At 39.7% G+C, this 15,910-nt stretch overlaps 1 protein-coding gene across 3 annotated transcripts in view; it reads left to right on the forward strand.

Annotated features, from left to right (window-relative positions):
• The window catches only part of LOC148027840 (aquaporin NIP1-1-like), a 94,708-nt gene extending 81,506 nt beyond the window's left edge, over positions 1–13,202 (forward strand). Inside the window, exons 2-6 of one of the 3 annotated variants that reach the window (XM_087689554.1) lie at positions 266–343; positions 467–673; positions 768–965; positions 12,757–12,818; positions 12,974–13,202. In XM_087689554.1, the coding sequence (XP_087545680.1) occupies positions 266–343; positions 467–673; positions 768–965; positions 12,757–12,818; positions 12,974–13,169 (741 nt within the window). In that variant the 3' untranslated portion in view covers positions 13,170–13,202. Of the gene's footprint in view, positions 1–225; positions 344–466; positions 674–767; positions 966–12,756; positions 12,819–12,973 lie in introns of all 3 variants that reach the window. The other 2 variants (XM_087689556.1, XM_087689555.1) reach the window with 2 other exon arrangements.
• The last annotated feature ends 2,708 nt before the right edge of the window (positions 13,203–15,910 follow it).

The following is a 15,910-nucleotide window of genomic DNA, read 5'->3' on the forward strand; positions in this document are numbered from 1 at the left end:
CTAGAGACAAACAAAAAAGCCCCTTCTTAGTACATTAGTCATTCCTTGTGTATGTGAATTGTGATTAGTTTCTCTCTCTAACCTTGTTCTAATGTTCTTCAATTTGACTACTTTGCAGTACACCAGTCATTCCTTGTGTATGTGAATTGTGATTAGTTTCTCTATCTAACCTTGTTTTGATGTTCTTCAATTTGATTACTCATTTACTATCAAATTTATATAAAGCTTCCATGTGCAAAGGATCAAGGCAAAGAATATATTGTAGGAAAATTCCTTGGTTGAAGAAGTTGATTCTGAGGGGTCCTTAAACTCTGAACATTGGATGGTGTCAAGCGTGCACAAGGTATGTCAAATCTTTGACAACAATATGTAGTTGTGATTATCAAGAAAAAAATTTAGTTTGTTTAATCCATCGATTAATTTTGTGTATGCGCATGTGTATGCGTGTGTGGCATGTTGGTTACAGGCAATCGCTGAGATGTTGGGCACCTTTTTCTTGATGTTTGCTATATGTGGCTCGATCATGGTGGGCTGGGGGATGATGGGGCAGGCTATGGTGGTAGGCCTCTCCCTTGTAGGTCTTATATCTTCACTTGGTCCAGTCTCAGGTGCACACTTCAATCCTGCCATTACTATTGCCTTTTCTGCAATTGGGCAATGCACATGGTCACAGGTATTTTGATATATAATCAATAAAGCAATCAATCATCAATAGTATCTTTTGGTCACATCTAAATTGTGTATGTTCATACATGTGCATGATTCAGGTGCCTTTGTATGCGGGAAGTCAGCTCTTGGGTGGCACTTTAGCAGTGTGGGTGGCAATGTTGTTGTATGGAATCAAAAGGAATGGGGTGGCCTTAACTTTACCTAGTGGTGGATGGGAGCAATCTTTCTTGATGGAGATAGTACTGACCTTCAGTCTTAGTTTTGTAGCTACTGCCACGAATCATCTTTCTAAGATTGTAAGTGTTTTTTTGAGGGGTGGTTTTGTGCTTCAAACTTTCAAGTACTCATGATTTCCTTGATCACTAGTATTGATGGGAAGTAAGACTCACTTCAACTTAACAATACAATGTCAGCACTCAAGCGCTACATTGTGTGTGTGGTTTGTTGCCACGGTTTTAGCTTGGATTTTGTCATGTTTCCCTTATTGTGATTGGAAAGTTGTGAATAAGGGGGTAGCTATAAGATAAGAGTAGAGAAGAGGCGTTGTAAGGTATTGGGCAGTGCAGGGTAGATATAACTCTTTTGCGATTGAGGCTAGGTATTGTTGGAGCTGCACAATGTGTCAAGGCTCAATGTACCTAAGGTGTGGGTGACGATTGAGGTAGGAAGCAATTGGAGCACAAGGGGTGGGAAGGGAGACCAAGATGCATAGTCTAATATGTTTGATAGTACTAATTCTTAGAACTTCTATCACTTGCGCCATGGTCTTCTTGGTGCTTGCTAGAGATGGTGTTGGTTGGAGGATTTAGGGTTGCTAGAGCTTGAGAAAACTTGCAAGACTTAGTGGCTAGTTTGGTGGGTCTTTGTGCCTAGCCTTACCATGCATTTCTAGAACTACATTTTGGTAAGTAGGAAGATTCAAAGGTTGGTGAACATCGAGAGTGTTGGGAGTAAGGGATGGAGCTTAGGGCTACTGAGGGGAAGCCTATGGAGGGGAGAGATGATTGACATGTTGGCAAGAGTTGAATGACTTAAAAAAACTTAGAGGACTTGTGTTGATCACTTGGGCTTCATTTCCAACTCAAAATATGTGTCTTGAGCTACATTTTTATGAGTAGGAAGATTCAGAGGCTAGTGAAAAGTGGAAGTGCCAATAGGGATGGATGGAGCTTGGGTTTGCTGATTGGAAGCCCATGTATGAGAGAGATGAGATGGTGGGAGTTGGCAATAGATGGTAGGCAATGAAATTGATGTTTAAACCTAGGGAGAGGGAGCAGTGGGTCGACAAGGGAAGGGAGGGTGGTGAATAGTGGGAGTATTGGGAGGGAGAGTTGGAGATTGGGGATGATAAGGGGGATCTCATGAAGATGAGATGCAATGATGGGAATTGGCCCGTGTCACTATAGGACACGGGTGAGATAAATCTCCAAGTGATGGGATTAATAGCTTGTAAGTTTCGTGCACATGCTAATGTAGTTAGTAACTCGCATAAAAGTGGTAATCTGTGCTAAATACCATTCTTGCAATCTTTTCGCATCCTTGTGTGAGATCAAGGCATCACATATCAAGCACTATGGCTTTGCATGGGTTATTGCTTTTTGTATGTGTTAATCTCTTTCACACATGGATGGTGGATACATGCCTTTAGCCTTTGTGCTGGAGTCTCGAGCGATTGATCTTGTCCACTTGGGGGAATCTTCTCATCTGTATCCTATAGTAAGGAGTGGAGTTGGCAAGAGATGGGTAAGTAGTCAAACATATATTTAAATCTAGTGAGAGAGTGGTAGGTTGGTAGGGGAAGGGAGGATGATTGGCTAAGGGATGCATAGGGGACTTAGGTTGGTGGAGGTTTTGGGGGGGGGGGGGGGTCGGCGAGGAAAGGGAAGGAAGAAGTGGGACCATGGGGTAGAGCACTATACATTGAGGTTTGAGGGAAGGGATGGTCTTCCATGGTGGGGGTGGAATAGGGTGCCTAGGGATAGAGAGGGGGATAGCAATTGCTCAAGGGGGTGTTGAGTAAATGGTGAGGTAGGCCATATGGGTGAGTAGGCTATACAACACATGGAAGAAGTGGGGGACTATATAGGTGGTGAGTGTTGAGCTAAAACACGTTTTTAAGCTGATTAGCATTCTTAAAACAACCCCAAAACACACTTAATTAATGAAAAACCCTAAAAAGGGGAGCGGTCTGAGAGAATTTCAGTGGTCCCCCAAAACCCTAATTCTTTGGGGCACCCTTCAACATCTATAAATAGGCAGGTTGCCCCCATTCAGCCTTATTCCTGTTTGTGCAAGCTTCACACCCTTGAGTGCAGATTTCAGCCATCAGTCCACACATATGTGGTTGTCTAGCCCTAGACACTGTTGCCACACCTTTTGCTTCTGCATTTACTCCTCGAGTGTGTAGGCGAGAGCTAGGAGCCCATCTCCATCATTATATGACCTTCTGTTGCTGCATTTGGACCTATCCTACACTTGGCGGCAGTTGGCGACTGCATCCACATCTTGCGTTTGATGTCATCTTCCCAGGCGACAACTGCCCACCCTCTTCGTCATCTCTCCAGCTTGTGCTTGGTGCTCTCGGTCCTCTTGAGACCTGTGTTTGTTGCATTCTCTCCATCCTACACTCCAATTGGTGGTCACAGACTTGGGATTTGTCTCTGGTGGATGTCACTTTTCGACACACTGCTCTGCCCTTGAGTAGCTGTACACTCTTACGTTCATTTGTAGTATTCATTTACTTTAGAGTTGTGTTCTTCTTTCCCTTCTTTTGTTTGTGTTTAAGTTTTTGTGTTTGAGTTTTGAGTTTTGCGTTTAGGGTTTGAGTTTTGCTTTTTGTGTTTGTCTCTTTGTGTTTTTGTCGTGGTCGTACACTTTGTGTTTCCTCAGTGCAAAGCCTAGCAGTTTTCTTCACATGGTATCAGAGTCGATGCTCTTGTAAAGAGTATCTTGCAGATATTGTGGAGAGCTAGTCTTTGTGCGAGGCACACAATACAACTTGTAACCGAATCACAATGTCCTAGACGCCTTCCTCTCCAGTTCCTATGATGTCCTATCAGGCTTCTCCATCACTGGAGGCCCTCAGACGGCATTATGGACTCGGTGAGGAGAACGACACTCCACTTTCACCTTCACCTTATTTTTCTACTCCTATTCTAGATTTCACTAACATGACAGAGGAGAAATTTACTATTGCAACAAGTACGATAATGTTTATCCTCCTATAAGCTTTGCTACCACATTTGGGCCGGTTGGTGAGACTGGCCACCTCTCCGATCATGGAGGATATACGGCATTTGGAGCGTTTGGCGATCCAACTTCATCATTTCATTCAGGTCCAGTGTCAGGTTTGTACAATCCTTTTGAGTTGAATGACACAAAACCCTCGCCTGTTTCTTCTTTTGAGGTGCAGGATCCGAATGGCTTTGCGTATATGAACTCTAATAGAGGGGGCTCATGAAGCAGACGGAATTCAGGTACCTCTACCCTTGATCATCTCTCTTCATCCTTTCAAAATCTTGGATTATACTCCATATCCGCTTCACACATACTAGGGGTTGGATCTTCCATCTTTGCTCTTGTTGAGGGCGCAACTAGCGGAAGCATGAAGATTTGCAACAGGGGAAGTGTGCAGGTGAGTGAGAGTAAGAGTGACAGAGAGTGTACGAGCTGATTTCGGTGTACCAACAATGTATTGATACACAAAGAATAAAATGTATTTATACTTAGGGCTTGTAAGGATGCATTCACACGTACAACATAATAATACACATGTACAATACATGGAGGTGAATGAAGGACCTTTACATCCCAACAACCTTCCACTTAAAGGTCCGAAGTGAACCTTTAACCAACTCCAACTAATCGTATGCAATGCTCATGCTGAGCCTTGCTTAAACTTTTAGTGAGAATATATGCAGGGTTGTCCTATGTTTTGATCTTGGTCAATGTGATTAGACCATCTTTCAGAATTTTTCTGATAAAGTGATATCGCACATTTATATGCTTTGTGCGTGAATGATACATGGCATTCTTAGCCAGATGCATGGCACTTTGGCTATCACATTCCAACATTGGAGTACTCATAGACATGCTGAGATCCTTTGCAAGTTTGCTAAACCATATAGCTTCCTTAGAAGCTTCAGTAGGGCTGATATGTATTGAGCTTTAGTAGTACTCAATGCTACGATTTTTTGCAACTTGGAGCACCAAGAGACGGCCCCGTCAGCAACTATAAAGACATATCTGCTAGTGGACCTTTGAGTGTCCAAGTCACCTGCCATATTTGCATCACAATAACCCTGTAGACTAAGTGCACCCTGCCCATAGCAAATACACTTTCTTTGTGTATCCTTTAGATATCTAAGAATACACTTGATATCCTCCCAATGTGTTTTGCTAGGATTTGACATAAAACTGTATCTCCATTGCATGAGCAATGTCTGGACGAGTATCAACCATAGCATACATAAGAAAGCCACAAGCTGATGCATAAGGGACTCCATAGCATTGGCTTCGATGTCATCTTTTGGGCTGTTGGCTTTCTTAAGCTTAAGATATGGAGGTAAGGGCACCCCAAGAGGCTTAGCTTCAATCATGTTAAATCTGTTCAGTACCTTTTCAATGTACTTCTCTTGAGATAAGAACAACAAGTGCTGCGTTCTATCCCTGCGAATCCTCATGTCCAATATATGTCCTGCATTCCCCAAATCTTTCTTGAAGAAAGCTGATTTCAGCTGATATCTGAGAGCATCCAAGCCAGTCTTTCGTTTCCCAGCTAGCAACATATCATCCGCATACAAAACAAGTATGACGGGGTTGCTATCTGTATCATTTTTCATGTACACACAATGATTTGCATGGCTGCATGTAAACACATGAGAGAGCATAAAAGTATCAAACTTTTTGTACCACTGCCATGGTGCTTGCTTCAGCCCATACAAGCTGCGTTTTGGTTTACACACCAACTGCTCTTTTCCAAGAACTACAAAGCCCTCGACTGTTTCATGTAGATTTTCTAATCCATGTCACCATGTGGAAAAGCTGTTTTCACATCTATTTGGTACAACTCTAAGTCCAATACAACAGTGAGAGCAAAAAACACACGTAGAATGGTCATCTTCACAACAAGTGAGAAGACCTCTTGGAAGTTAATCCCTTCCTTTTGTGCATACCCTTTGGCAACCAGTCTTGCCTTGTAAATCCATTTGTCTGGAAGAGGCTATTTTCCTTTGGGCAACAACAGAAGATCCCAAGTATTATTAGCATACAGAGATTTAATCTCTTCTTTCATAGCTAGCTCCCACTTACTGCTGAATTTGCATGACTTGGCCTCTTTGTATGTAAGAGGCTCACCCTCATCTGTAAGCATCACATAGTGCAAAGAGGGGTCATACCAATGTGGCTGTCTTCTTAAGCGTGTAGACCTGCGTACCCAATGATCTACATTCTGAGGAATCCGATCTACATCTGGAGGCATGTTATTTTCAGCATTTATTGGCTACTGTATGCCATTTTCAGTATGGTGTTCATGCTATACAACACCTTGATTTTCATTACCAACACTTGCATTTTCATAATCAACAAGTCTATCTTGTTGTCCATGACCTCCTTGTGCTTCTATTTGTTGTTCATCATCATCTGCCTTAAAAATAACCGGTTGATCATTAGTTTCAGCCTGTGGCACAGCATCATGAGGCTCATCATTTGAAGTAATAGATGGTTGCAAATTCTTAAATTTGACATTTTTCATGTCTTTATTAGAGGCTAAAGTACTTTTTAGCAACTTTGCCTCATTAAACACAACATTACGGCTGCAAACAATCTTCTTAGACTGTGATAACCACACTCTATAGCCAAATTCACCCTCATTACCATAGCCCATGAAAATGCCTTTAGTGGATTTCGGGTCAACTTTATTCCTTAGCTCATCTCTAACATGCACAAAAGCATCACAACCGAATATCCGTAAATGGTCATATGAGGCTAATTTGCCAAACCAAACCTCCTCAAGAATGCCATTATTTAAGGATCTGTTTGGAGTGCGGTTGCAAATGTGAACTGTGGTTTTAAGTGCCTCCCCCCAAAATTCATGGGACAGATTAGTAGTGGATAGCATGCACCGCACTCTCTCACATAAAGTCCTATTATATCTTTCAACCACCCCATTTGAAGAAGGGTTGTAAGGAGTTGTAAGCTCCCTCTTGATTCCATGCAAGTCACAAAAGGACTTAAACTCGGTAGATATGAACTCACTCCCTTTATCAGTTCTCAAGCATTTAAGCTTTCTACCTGTCTGAGTGGTTAGAAATGCATGAAAAGTTTTAAAAACAACAAACACTTCACTTTTCTTTTTCAACAAATAAACCCAAATCTTCCTGGAACAATCATCAATAAAAGAGACAATATGCAGTACCACCCAATGATTTCAGGGGCATACTACCTACATCACAATGCACTAAGTCCAAGACATTGGACTTACGAGAGACACTAGAGTAAAAGGAATTTTATATTTGCTTTCCAAACTAACAGTCATTACAAAAATCAAGTTTAGAGCCTTTTCCATCAACCCTCTTCAAAGAGGTAAGGACATTAAGTCCTTTCTGGCTCATATGGCCTAATCTCTTGTGCCACAATTCACATGACAGTCAATTTCAGCAACTGTAAGAAACTTGCCATTCAAAGCTTTACAGTGCAGAGAATACAAAGTGCCCTTCTTGGTTCCTTTTGCAATCAACATGGAACCCTTTTTCAAATTTTCACCAACCACCACCAGACAGTGTAGTGTAACCATGCAAGTCAAGCTGTCCAACAGATAGTAAACTCTTCTCGATGCCAGGGATATATCTGACATCTTTCAACACAAGCTCTTGCCCATTATCCAAAGGCAAGTGTATAGTGCCTATCCCATCAATGCTGCAAGCATGGTTATTTCCAAGATATACTTTTCCATAACTGCCTACATTGGACATAGCAAAACACTTCAAGCAAGGAGTTACATGGAAAGAGGCATCAGAGTCTACAATCCAAGTTTGAGTGACATCATCATCAACTGACAAAAGTGTATCAATCACATCAGCCTTGGTAATCTGCATATCCTGCATTTGACATACAAGGGCATCGTAATCAACTGCACATAATACATCAGCCTTTGTATCTGAGAGCTCCTCTAACTACACTAGAGGCCACATTGGCCTTTTCCTTACCTTTGACTTCCTTAGATACATTTGTCTTATTCTCTTTTTTCTTTTTGTCTCCTGTATTCTATATTCAACCAGCTTGATTTTCAAATCATCCCCTTCCTTAATAGAGAACTGTTGAAGCTCAAAGTCGAGATTAATGCTTGGAATACGATCTCGGGCCGCATAGCGGTCAAGAAGGTGGCTTTTTCAAACATGGACATCATTTCAGCCTAGTTATGGACAGCCAAGGACTTTTTCAAACATGGACAAGTTGTCAATGTTTATGGTAGCAATTATGCGCCAAGTGGGAGCTTAAGAGTGCTGACTTATCCACCATTCAATGCTTCAAGATCTCAAAGCAATTTCAGGACAACAAATAGTTCTAAAGTTAATTTCAAACAAGGGGACAACAAGCCTAAATCTATTTTAGTCAATATGAATCCCAAGTCTATTTCTATGGACCTCTATAAAGAAAGAAAGAAAAAATGCTTATGCTTCAAATGTGGGGAAAAGTATATACTTGATCATGTCACAAAGTGTGTATACAAAAATGCAAAAGCTAAGGTTCATAGTATGTTAGTTTTTGAGGATTCTGACGATGATATTGATGAGGCTAATGCAACTGTACCTACTATTGAAATTGATGATTTTAAGGAAGAAGTTGAGCAAGAGTACTTTTATGATCCGGTTGACTCTTTTTCTTTTGATCTAGGTGGGAGTGTTCCTTTCGACCTAGGTGGGACTTATGATGAGCCACTTACTGCCACTAGTTGTTCCATTTCCATGGATGCTTGGACAGGTTCTAAGAGCCTTGAAACACTTCGTATGAAGGGTAGCATTCATGGAAAGGCCATGTTCATTTTGATAAATAGTGGTAGTATACACAATTTTGTGAATAAGTCCATTATGGACAAGCTGAATTATCTTTCCACTGACTTACAACAACCCATAAGAGTTCAGGTAGCCAATGGTGAAGAAGAAGTCATTACCTAAATATGCCCACAGGTTTTTTTACAGTTGGCTGAAAATTATGAAGCACAAGTAAACTTGATTATCTTGAAAATGGGGCCTATAGATATTGTCATTGGTTGTGATTGGTTGATGACATTAGGGAAAATCACTATGGATTTCTCACAACTGTATATGGAGTTTATCTATGATGGAGAGCTCATCCATTTATAAGGAATTCCTAGTAGATCATATTTTCAACTTATCACCATTCAACAACTCAAAAAGGAGTATAAGAGTTACTCATAGATATTTATTTTGCACTTGAATAATGAGATTGAAGATCAATCCACAAATTCAGCAAGTCACCGAACCTTAAAAGTTCTTCTTGAGGAGTACAAGGATTGGTTTGAGGTGTCTACTTCATTACCTCCCAAGAGAGCAGTAGATCATCCCATTGATTGGGAGTCCAACTCAAAGCCAATCAATAAGCCACCCTATATATTGTCCAAGTGTGAACGTGAAGTAGCCAAGCAAATCAAGAAGCTTCTTAAAATGGGATTCATTGAACCTAGTTCTTCACCCTATGCATCTCGGGTCTTGTTAGTTAAAAAGAAAGATGGATTTTTTAGGATATGTATTGAGTACAATGATCTTAACAATATCACAATGAAGAACAAATGCCCAATACCCAGGATTGATGATTTGCTTGATGAGCTCAAGGGGGCTAGATTCTTTACGAAGAGTGACTTGAGGTCAGGGTATCATCAGATCCGTATGCGAGAGGGTGATGAAATCAAGACCGATTTTAGAACTGATCGAGGGCTCTATCATTTCCTAGCGACGCCATTTGGGCTTACAAATGCTCTAGCTACCTTTCAGAGTCTGATGAACAAGATTTTGCAGCCTTTCCTCATTTAGTTTGTCTTAGTCTGCTTTGATGGCATTTTGATTTACAGTAAGACCCTTCAGGACCATCTATCACATATAATGAAGATTTTTGATGTATTGAGACATCACATACTCTTTGTTAAGGAGAATAAATGGTCTTGCATGCAGACTGAAGTGGAATACTCGGGACATATTGTCAGTGAAAAAGAGATCCAGGTTTAGCCCAAGAAGGTGCAGTGTATTAAAGATTGGCCAACACCTTCGACCACTACTTTACTTAGAGGATTCCTTGGTCTATGTTCATTTTATCACCGATTCATCAAGCACAAGTGATTGTTCATGATAGGGATTCAAAGTTCATGAGTAACTTTTGACAGGCGGTATTCACATCCATGGGTACTAAATTTACTCACTCTACGGCTTATCATCCACAGATTGATGGACAGATATAAATGGTAAATTAGTGGTTGGAGACTTATCTTCGCTATTTCTGTTATGATGTCGAGAATTCATGGAATTGTGGGTTAGACTTGGCTGAGTTTACCTACAATAATTTCACTCATGCTAGCATAATAGTTTTGCCCTTTGAGGCTATGTATGGCTCTAAGGTATCCTTACCTACAATCATCTTTAATGAAATAATCAATCCTCACGAGAAAGAAGAATTGGAAAGAATACAAACTCTTCTTTAGGACTGTAAGATGAATCTTAGGAAAGTCCAAGACCAAATGAAAATATATGCAGATGAGAAGAGATGACCTTTAGAGTTCCAAGAAGGAGAATTGGTTTTGTTGAAGGGTTTTGTTGAAGGTGCCCATGTCTTGGTATTTTACTTTGAGAGATGGATCTAACAACAAGCTTGCTCATAGATCAAATGGAGAGATTTACCACCTGAGGAAGCTTCTTGGAGGCTTGATCCCATATTAGATGAGTTTCCTTTCTTAAGGGACACATTGGTGGTTGAAGCTTACTGATTATGGAGCCAATTATGGTGCAGATAGGGACCTGACAGTAGACTATTTTAGAATAGTTTTTATTTTGTCTAATTTTTAGAATTATGCCATCTACATAGTATCAAAGTAATCTTCAAGAGCTATGATTTGACATGTGGCACACTTCATTTGGATACTTCTACTAGAAGTTATGGCAGATTTGGTTCAGCAGGGTCTATTTATACAACAAGCTGTCTACTTCATTTTGAGCTCATCAATTGAAGACTTTAGGGCTCCAAGTACTTTTGAAGTATTCTTGATCATGTATATAGTTGAGGTCTACTTCCATTCCTTTATTTCAGTCCATATGTTTCTTATCTTTTATTCATTTTCCCATTTGTAAAGTGGAAAACAAAGTAGTACTTTGTTCTATCCATCATTTTTCCAAATCTTTGTAAGTTTGTTTTGAGGGCATAAAACCCTTGGGATGGAATGGATTGTAAGAAGTTAGAAAGAATAAGGATTTAAGGTGTAAATAATAGAGATGCCATGTCACACTGAAATAGGTATAAAAAGAGGGAATATGTAAATTTTCTCATCTTTTGACACATTAATACATTATTGTCATTCTTCTCACTACCTTGCTCTCAGCTTCAATGGCTTCTTGCTTCTTTTTGTCTTTCTCTCTCCTATTCTAGTCTTGCTCTCCTCGTCACTCTCTTTCTCTCTCTTTTGCACTCCTCTCTTTTGCAGTCTTCTCTCTCTTTCTCTCTCTTCAGTTCACTTCTTGACAAAAGAATGAGAAAAATAACTTCACCAAGGCAAAGGATCTATTTTGAGTTCATCTTGATAAACTCTTTGAGGAAGTGGTATACCTCGGGGTGGACAAGCCCACCCTTGTAAGGTGTGACCAATGATTTGTGGTGCTTAAAGTTGTTGGGCCCCCATTATGAGAAGAAGCTAGGTATGAGTATGGGGATTAGTTGGGTCTTAACCTTTATGCTAGAAGAGGTCTATATGATCAAATGGGAAAAAAAGTCAAGCCTATGAGTTAGATGGAGCAATTAGATTGGTAACAACTAAAGGCACGCTAAGTTGACTAGCAAGGTGTAGAAGTCATCAAGGCACCCTTTTTTGGGTGTTAGAGGTTGTGGATATGGCCCCTAGCTAGGGACTCCCAACTTCTAGTGTTCAAGGGCAACACTCTTAATTTAATGGTAAATGACTTATTCCCTAGTCAACTAGAAAAGGTTAATAATATAATGTGTTAGTCATGTTAATCTACCACCTTCATGGGCTATAAAAATGTGACCCTTCATGAACCACGATAATCTATTTGCCTAGTTAGAGATCATCTAGCAAGCTCTGAGTTCTTCACCTAGAATCTATTTTTATCACCATCTAAGCTTCATTGTGGATGTGCAAGAATGGACAAAGGTCATCATTGCATCACTTTTTTTGAAAATAAATAATTATGAGTTTTCTCTAATTTTCTATGTATTATCATTTGCTTATATTTTGTTTTTTTTGCCTTGGAACATTAAAATATCTTTAGGACTAAGGCATTGATGTTGTATGTGCGATTTATCTAGTAGGGGTTGCCATCCTTGATTTCTCTTTTTGTATGCACCTCCTTTCTTCTTCGGCATGGTGGCTCCTTTTCTCTCTCCTTAGCCTTCTTTTCGTCCCTTTCTAGTAGGTCCTCTTTTGCAAGTATTTCTAACCTACTTTTGGGGGACTTAAGCCATTAGCTTTTGTACATGAATTATGAAAATTTGGAAGTCCTAAAGTCATATAGTTAAATAAATTCAATTTACATAAGCCCATGAATAAGGTTATTGGACCTCTTATTCTTTTTTGAGAGACTTGCATGATGTCATCGAATCTATACCAAGTTGTGCAATTCCATCGATTGTGTGACTTGTGATATTTCTATCCAACTACTAGGTTTGAATGTATGATATTTTACCTTAGAAGCTATGACCCTTATTTAACAAGTTCTCTATTAGTTCGTTCCATGGTTGCAAGATGTGGACTCAATCAAGTTGTGGAAAAACAAGTGTAAGATCATTTATGATAGTTTAGAAGAAATTCTTAGATCATGTTACCTATTGTATATTCAACTATGGATGTAGGATGGCATACAAGGTGCTGTTGCTATTGGGTTAACTGTTGCTGCGAATATCCTACTTGGAGGGTATGTAGATTTAAAGTTGATAACAAATATGCATTCTCAATTAAAGATTACTAATGGAACATGGCGACATGCTTTATCTCTCATCTCCAAATTGCACTTACATAATATAGAGTCCTTTTTATAATTTATATCATTGAGCTTTTATCGTGTGGCAGGAGTATTTCGGGAGCATCAATGAACCCAATTAGATCACTAGCCCCAGCAATAACTCAAAGTAACTATCATTGTATTTGGATATATCTTATTGCACCAATTATAGGTGCCATTTTGGGTGCTCTTTCTTACACATCCTTACAAGCTAGATGTATTAAACGTGAGAGACCATGTACAAAATTTGAACTTGCTATGTGAAAGCACAATAAAGTTATCTTATAAATCTCAATACTAAAGCTAAATCAAGATTTTTAATGTGTCTTAAGAAGAGCTTAATAATCAAGTTATTTGTGAAACCACATCATTTTCTTACAAATATCAGTACTTTAAGTTAAATCAAGATTTTTGGCCTGCCTTAGAAATGTTTAGTAATCAAGTTATTTCTCGTTATTTTTGAAAGGTGGCTTGAGTTTATAAAATTACGTTTGATTTATTGAAAGAAAGTAATTTTTGGCACTATATGAGCTATCATTTTCTTGTAGAGTGCATGAGTTCACGATATGAAATGTGTCATAATATATTGGCTTTGACAAATCTTAAAAATATATATTTTGCTTATGTTTTACTTCTTATTTTTCATCCATGTAGCCTTAAAAGAGGAAGGTATGGTGGTGCCATGACTATAAGTCGTGATATTTGGCACTCGCGTTGGTTATTAATGTGTTGTATATTTTCATTTTGGGAGATTAGCGGTGGCAATCAACTCTCTCTCTCTCTCTCACAAATGGATAAATGCATTGATTTTGACATATGTGAAGTATAAGAGTCTCACAACTATAAGATGCCAAACAAGATAATTGAAGAGATTACAACATTGCAAGAGAGCTAGATCATCCTTAGTAAGGTGACTTGGGTACTTAACGGTGCTCAATTTCTCAAATTGTCAAGAAGACGAATGAGAGGTGAGAGAGTAGAGTACAGAAGAGAGAAAAGAGGAGAGAGAATGAGTGAAAAGAAAAGAGAAAGACTAGAAAGATAGAAGAGGGGAGAGAGAAACCATGAAAGCAGTGAGCAAGAAGGAAAGATGAAGAGAGAGTAATTGCAGTAATATAATAGCTTTTTATATTCTTTTATACTCATGTCAGTGTGCTAGTTTATCCACCATTCAATGCTTTAAGTCCTCAAAGTGATTTCAGATTGGCCAATAGTTTTAAAATAGATTATAAGCATATAGACAACAGAGCAAGTCTCGTTCACAACCCGATAATGAGACGTTAAGGAGTGCTGTTTAGGGAAATTGACATTATCCGATGCACAACACAACACAATAAATTTTAATGTTTCGACAAATACTACACGAATCACACACAGTACCACACGCCAAACAAACAATTCCTTTTGTAGCTCAAAACAACTTAAAACTTGAATGTAGGCATAATATCACTTTAACTCAAATTTCAGAAACACCAACAATTCGAAACCAAGTGAACTGGATTTTCATACCTTGAAAGCCTTGATCCAACACATGGCACCAAAACATCTAAATTCTTTGCCTTCACAAGTTAGCACAACAAGAGTTTGCTATGGTGCATGTTACTCTCCTCTCACATCTCTCACAAGATACAAGAAGAGTCCACGGGGAAGGCCCTTGGCGCTTCCTCCTCCTCTCCTTATATAGATATTGGAAATCCTTCTCCTCTCCTTATATAGATCTTTCCAATACATATGTTGGGTGTGCTGTTCTAAAAGCATAAGTGACTTTTTAACGTTTTTCTTAATTGCGAAGCTTTCAAGCTTTTACGCTCTTCCAACTTTATGACGTGAAAGCTTTTTGCTTTCTGTATCCTTTCATGGCCACCCTGCAGCCGCCATCACTACTGAGAATATTCGCCCTCATTGTTCGCATGTCAGAGCGCCGTTTTGCGTGGCCTTCGAATTTCTTGCATCTTTAGTGGAAAATACTAGTCGCTGTTAGCCTTTCTCTGGTTCGCTTCGTCATTGCTTGTGCCAAGCGTGCTGAATAGAACTCGCAGAAATATTTGGCATGCTATTAACTGACCTCCATCTTGATCTGCTTACGCAGACTCGTGCCATCGGCATGGCAGCTCTGGCTTTGTTCAAATCACCTCCGTCATCAATCAATCAAACTGCAATCAACACTTCACGCTGTCCACCCAATACCCGCCCTATCAAAAATGCCGTCTCCTCCTTCATCGACATGTCGTTATTGAACATTTCGGCGCCATTATTATTGCATGCGTCATCGCTTGCCATCGTTATTGCTGATTCTCTGCTAATTACTCCGCCATTACTATTCCTTAATCAGCAAAATTGCCATGTTAAATTGCTTTCCTAGAGGCTCCCTGTCCTCATGAATATGGTCGCCAACCTTGCATTTTAGAACGTCATGTCATCCGCACCGAAAACTCTTGCGAATCACGTGTGTCGAGATCCGAGGATCTGAATTCGTAAAGAAGGGCTGGTCTCTTCAAGAACAGATCGACGCAAGGCCGAATGAATTGAGTGGTCTCGGAGCTTCGAACGCAGAGCGATGAGAGATCGAAAACCCACCCAGAAATCGTCTTCTGCGAGCTTTGACATCAAATCATGGTAGAAACGACATGCCTCTTCTAGGAAGCTTTTAGAACCATCGTGTAGTAGAGTTTTTGCTTGTCTCTATGGAAAGCGCTATTTGCATGACATCCTTGTCCACCACCACTCACCCAATTCATCTAATGCCTAAAGCCATCAATTTGTCTGTAGTGAAGTTGCCAAAGTAAACACTCCACTTCATGAGCCTCATCAAAAGCATGGTTTGTAAGTAAAATGCACTTTGTAACAATCTTGGATGCTCCTGCTCAACTTTTACACATAATGGTGAAATGGTCCTTTTGTCGAAAGCAAAGACAAAAATTTAGATTTCAGTTCTTTCACCTTGATTCGAGCAACCTTGGAAGAACATCGAACGTCACTTGCACTTTGGCATGTTTCGATTGCTG

The sequence above is a fragment of the Lygodium microphyllum genome, chromosome 12 (genome assembly GCF_053477565.2).
Source record: "Lygodium microphyllum isolate KBCC chromosome 12, Lygodium_microphyllum_v1.1.10, whole genome shotgun sequence".
NCBI lineage: Eukaryota > Viridiplantae > Streptophyta > Polypodiopsida > Schizaeales > Lygodiaceae > Lygodium > Lygodium microphyllum.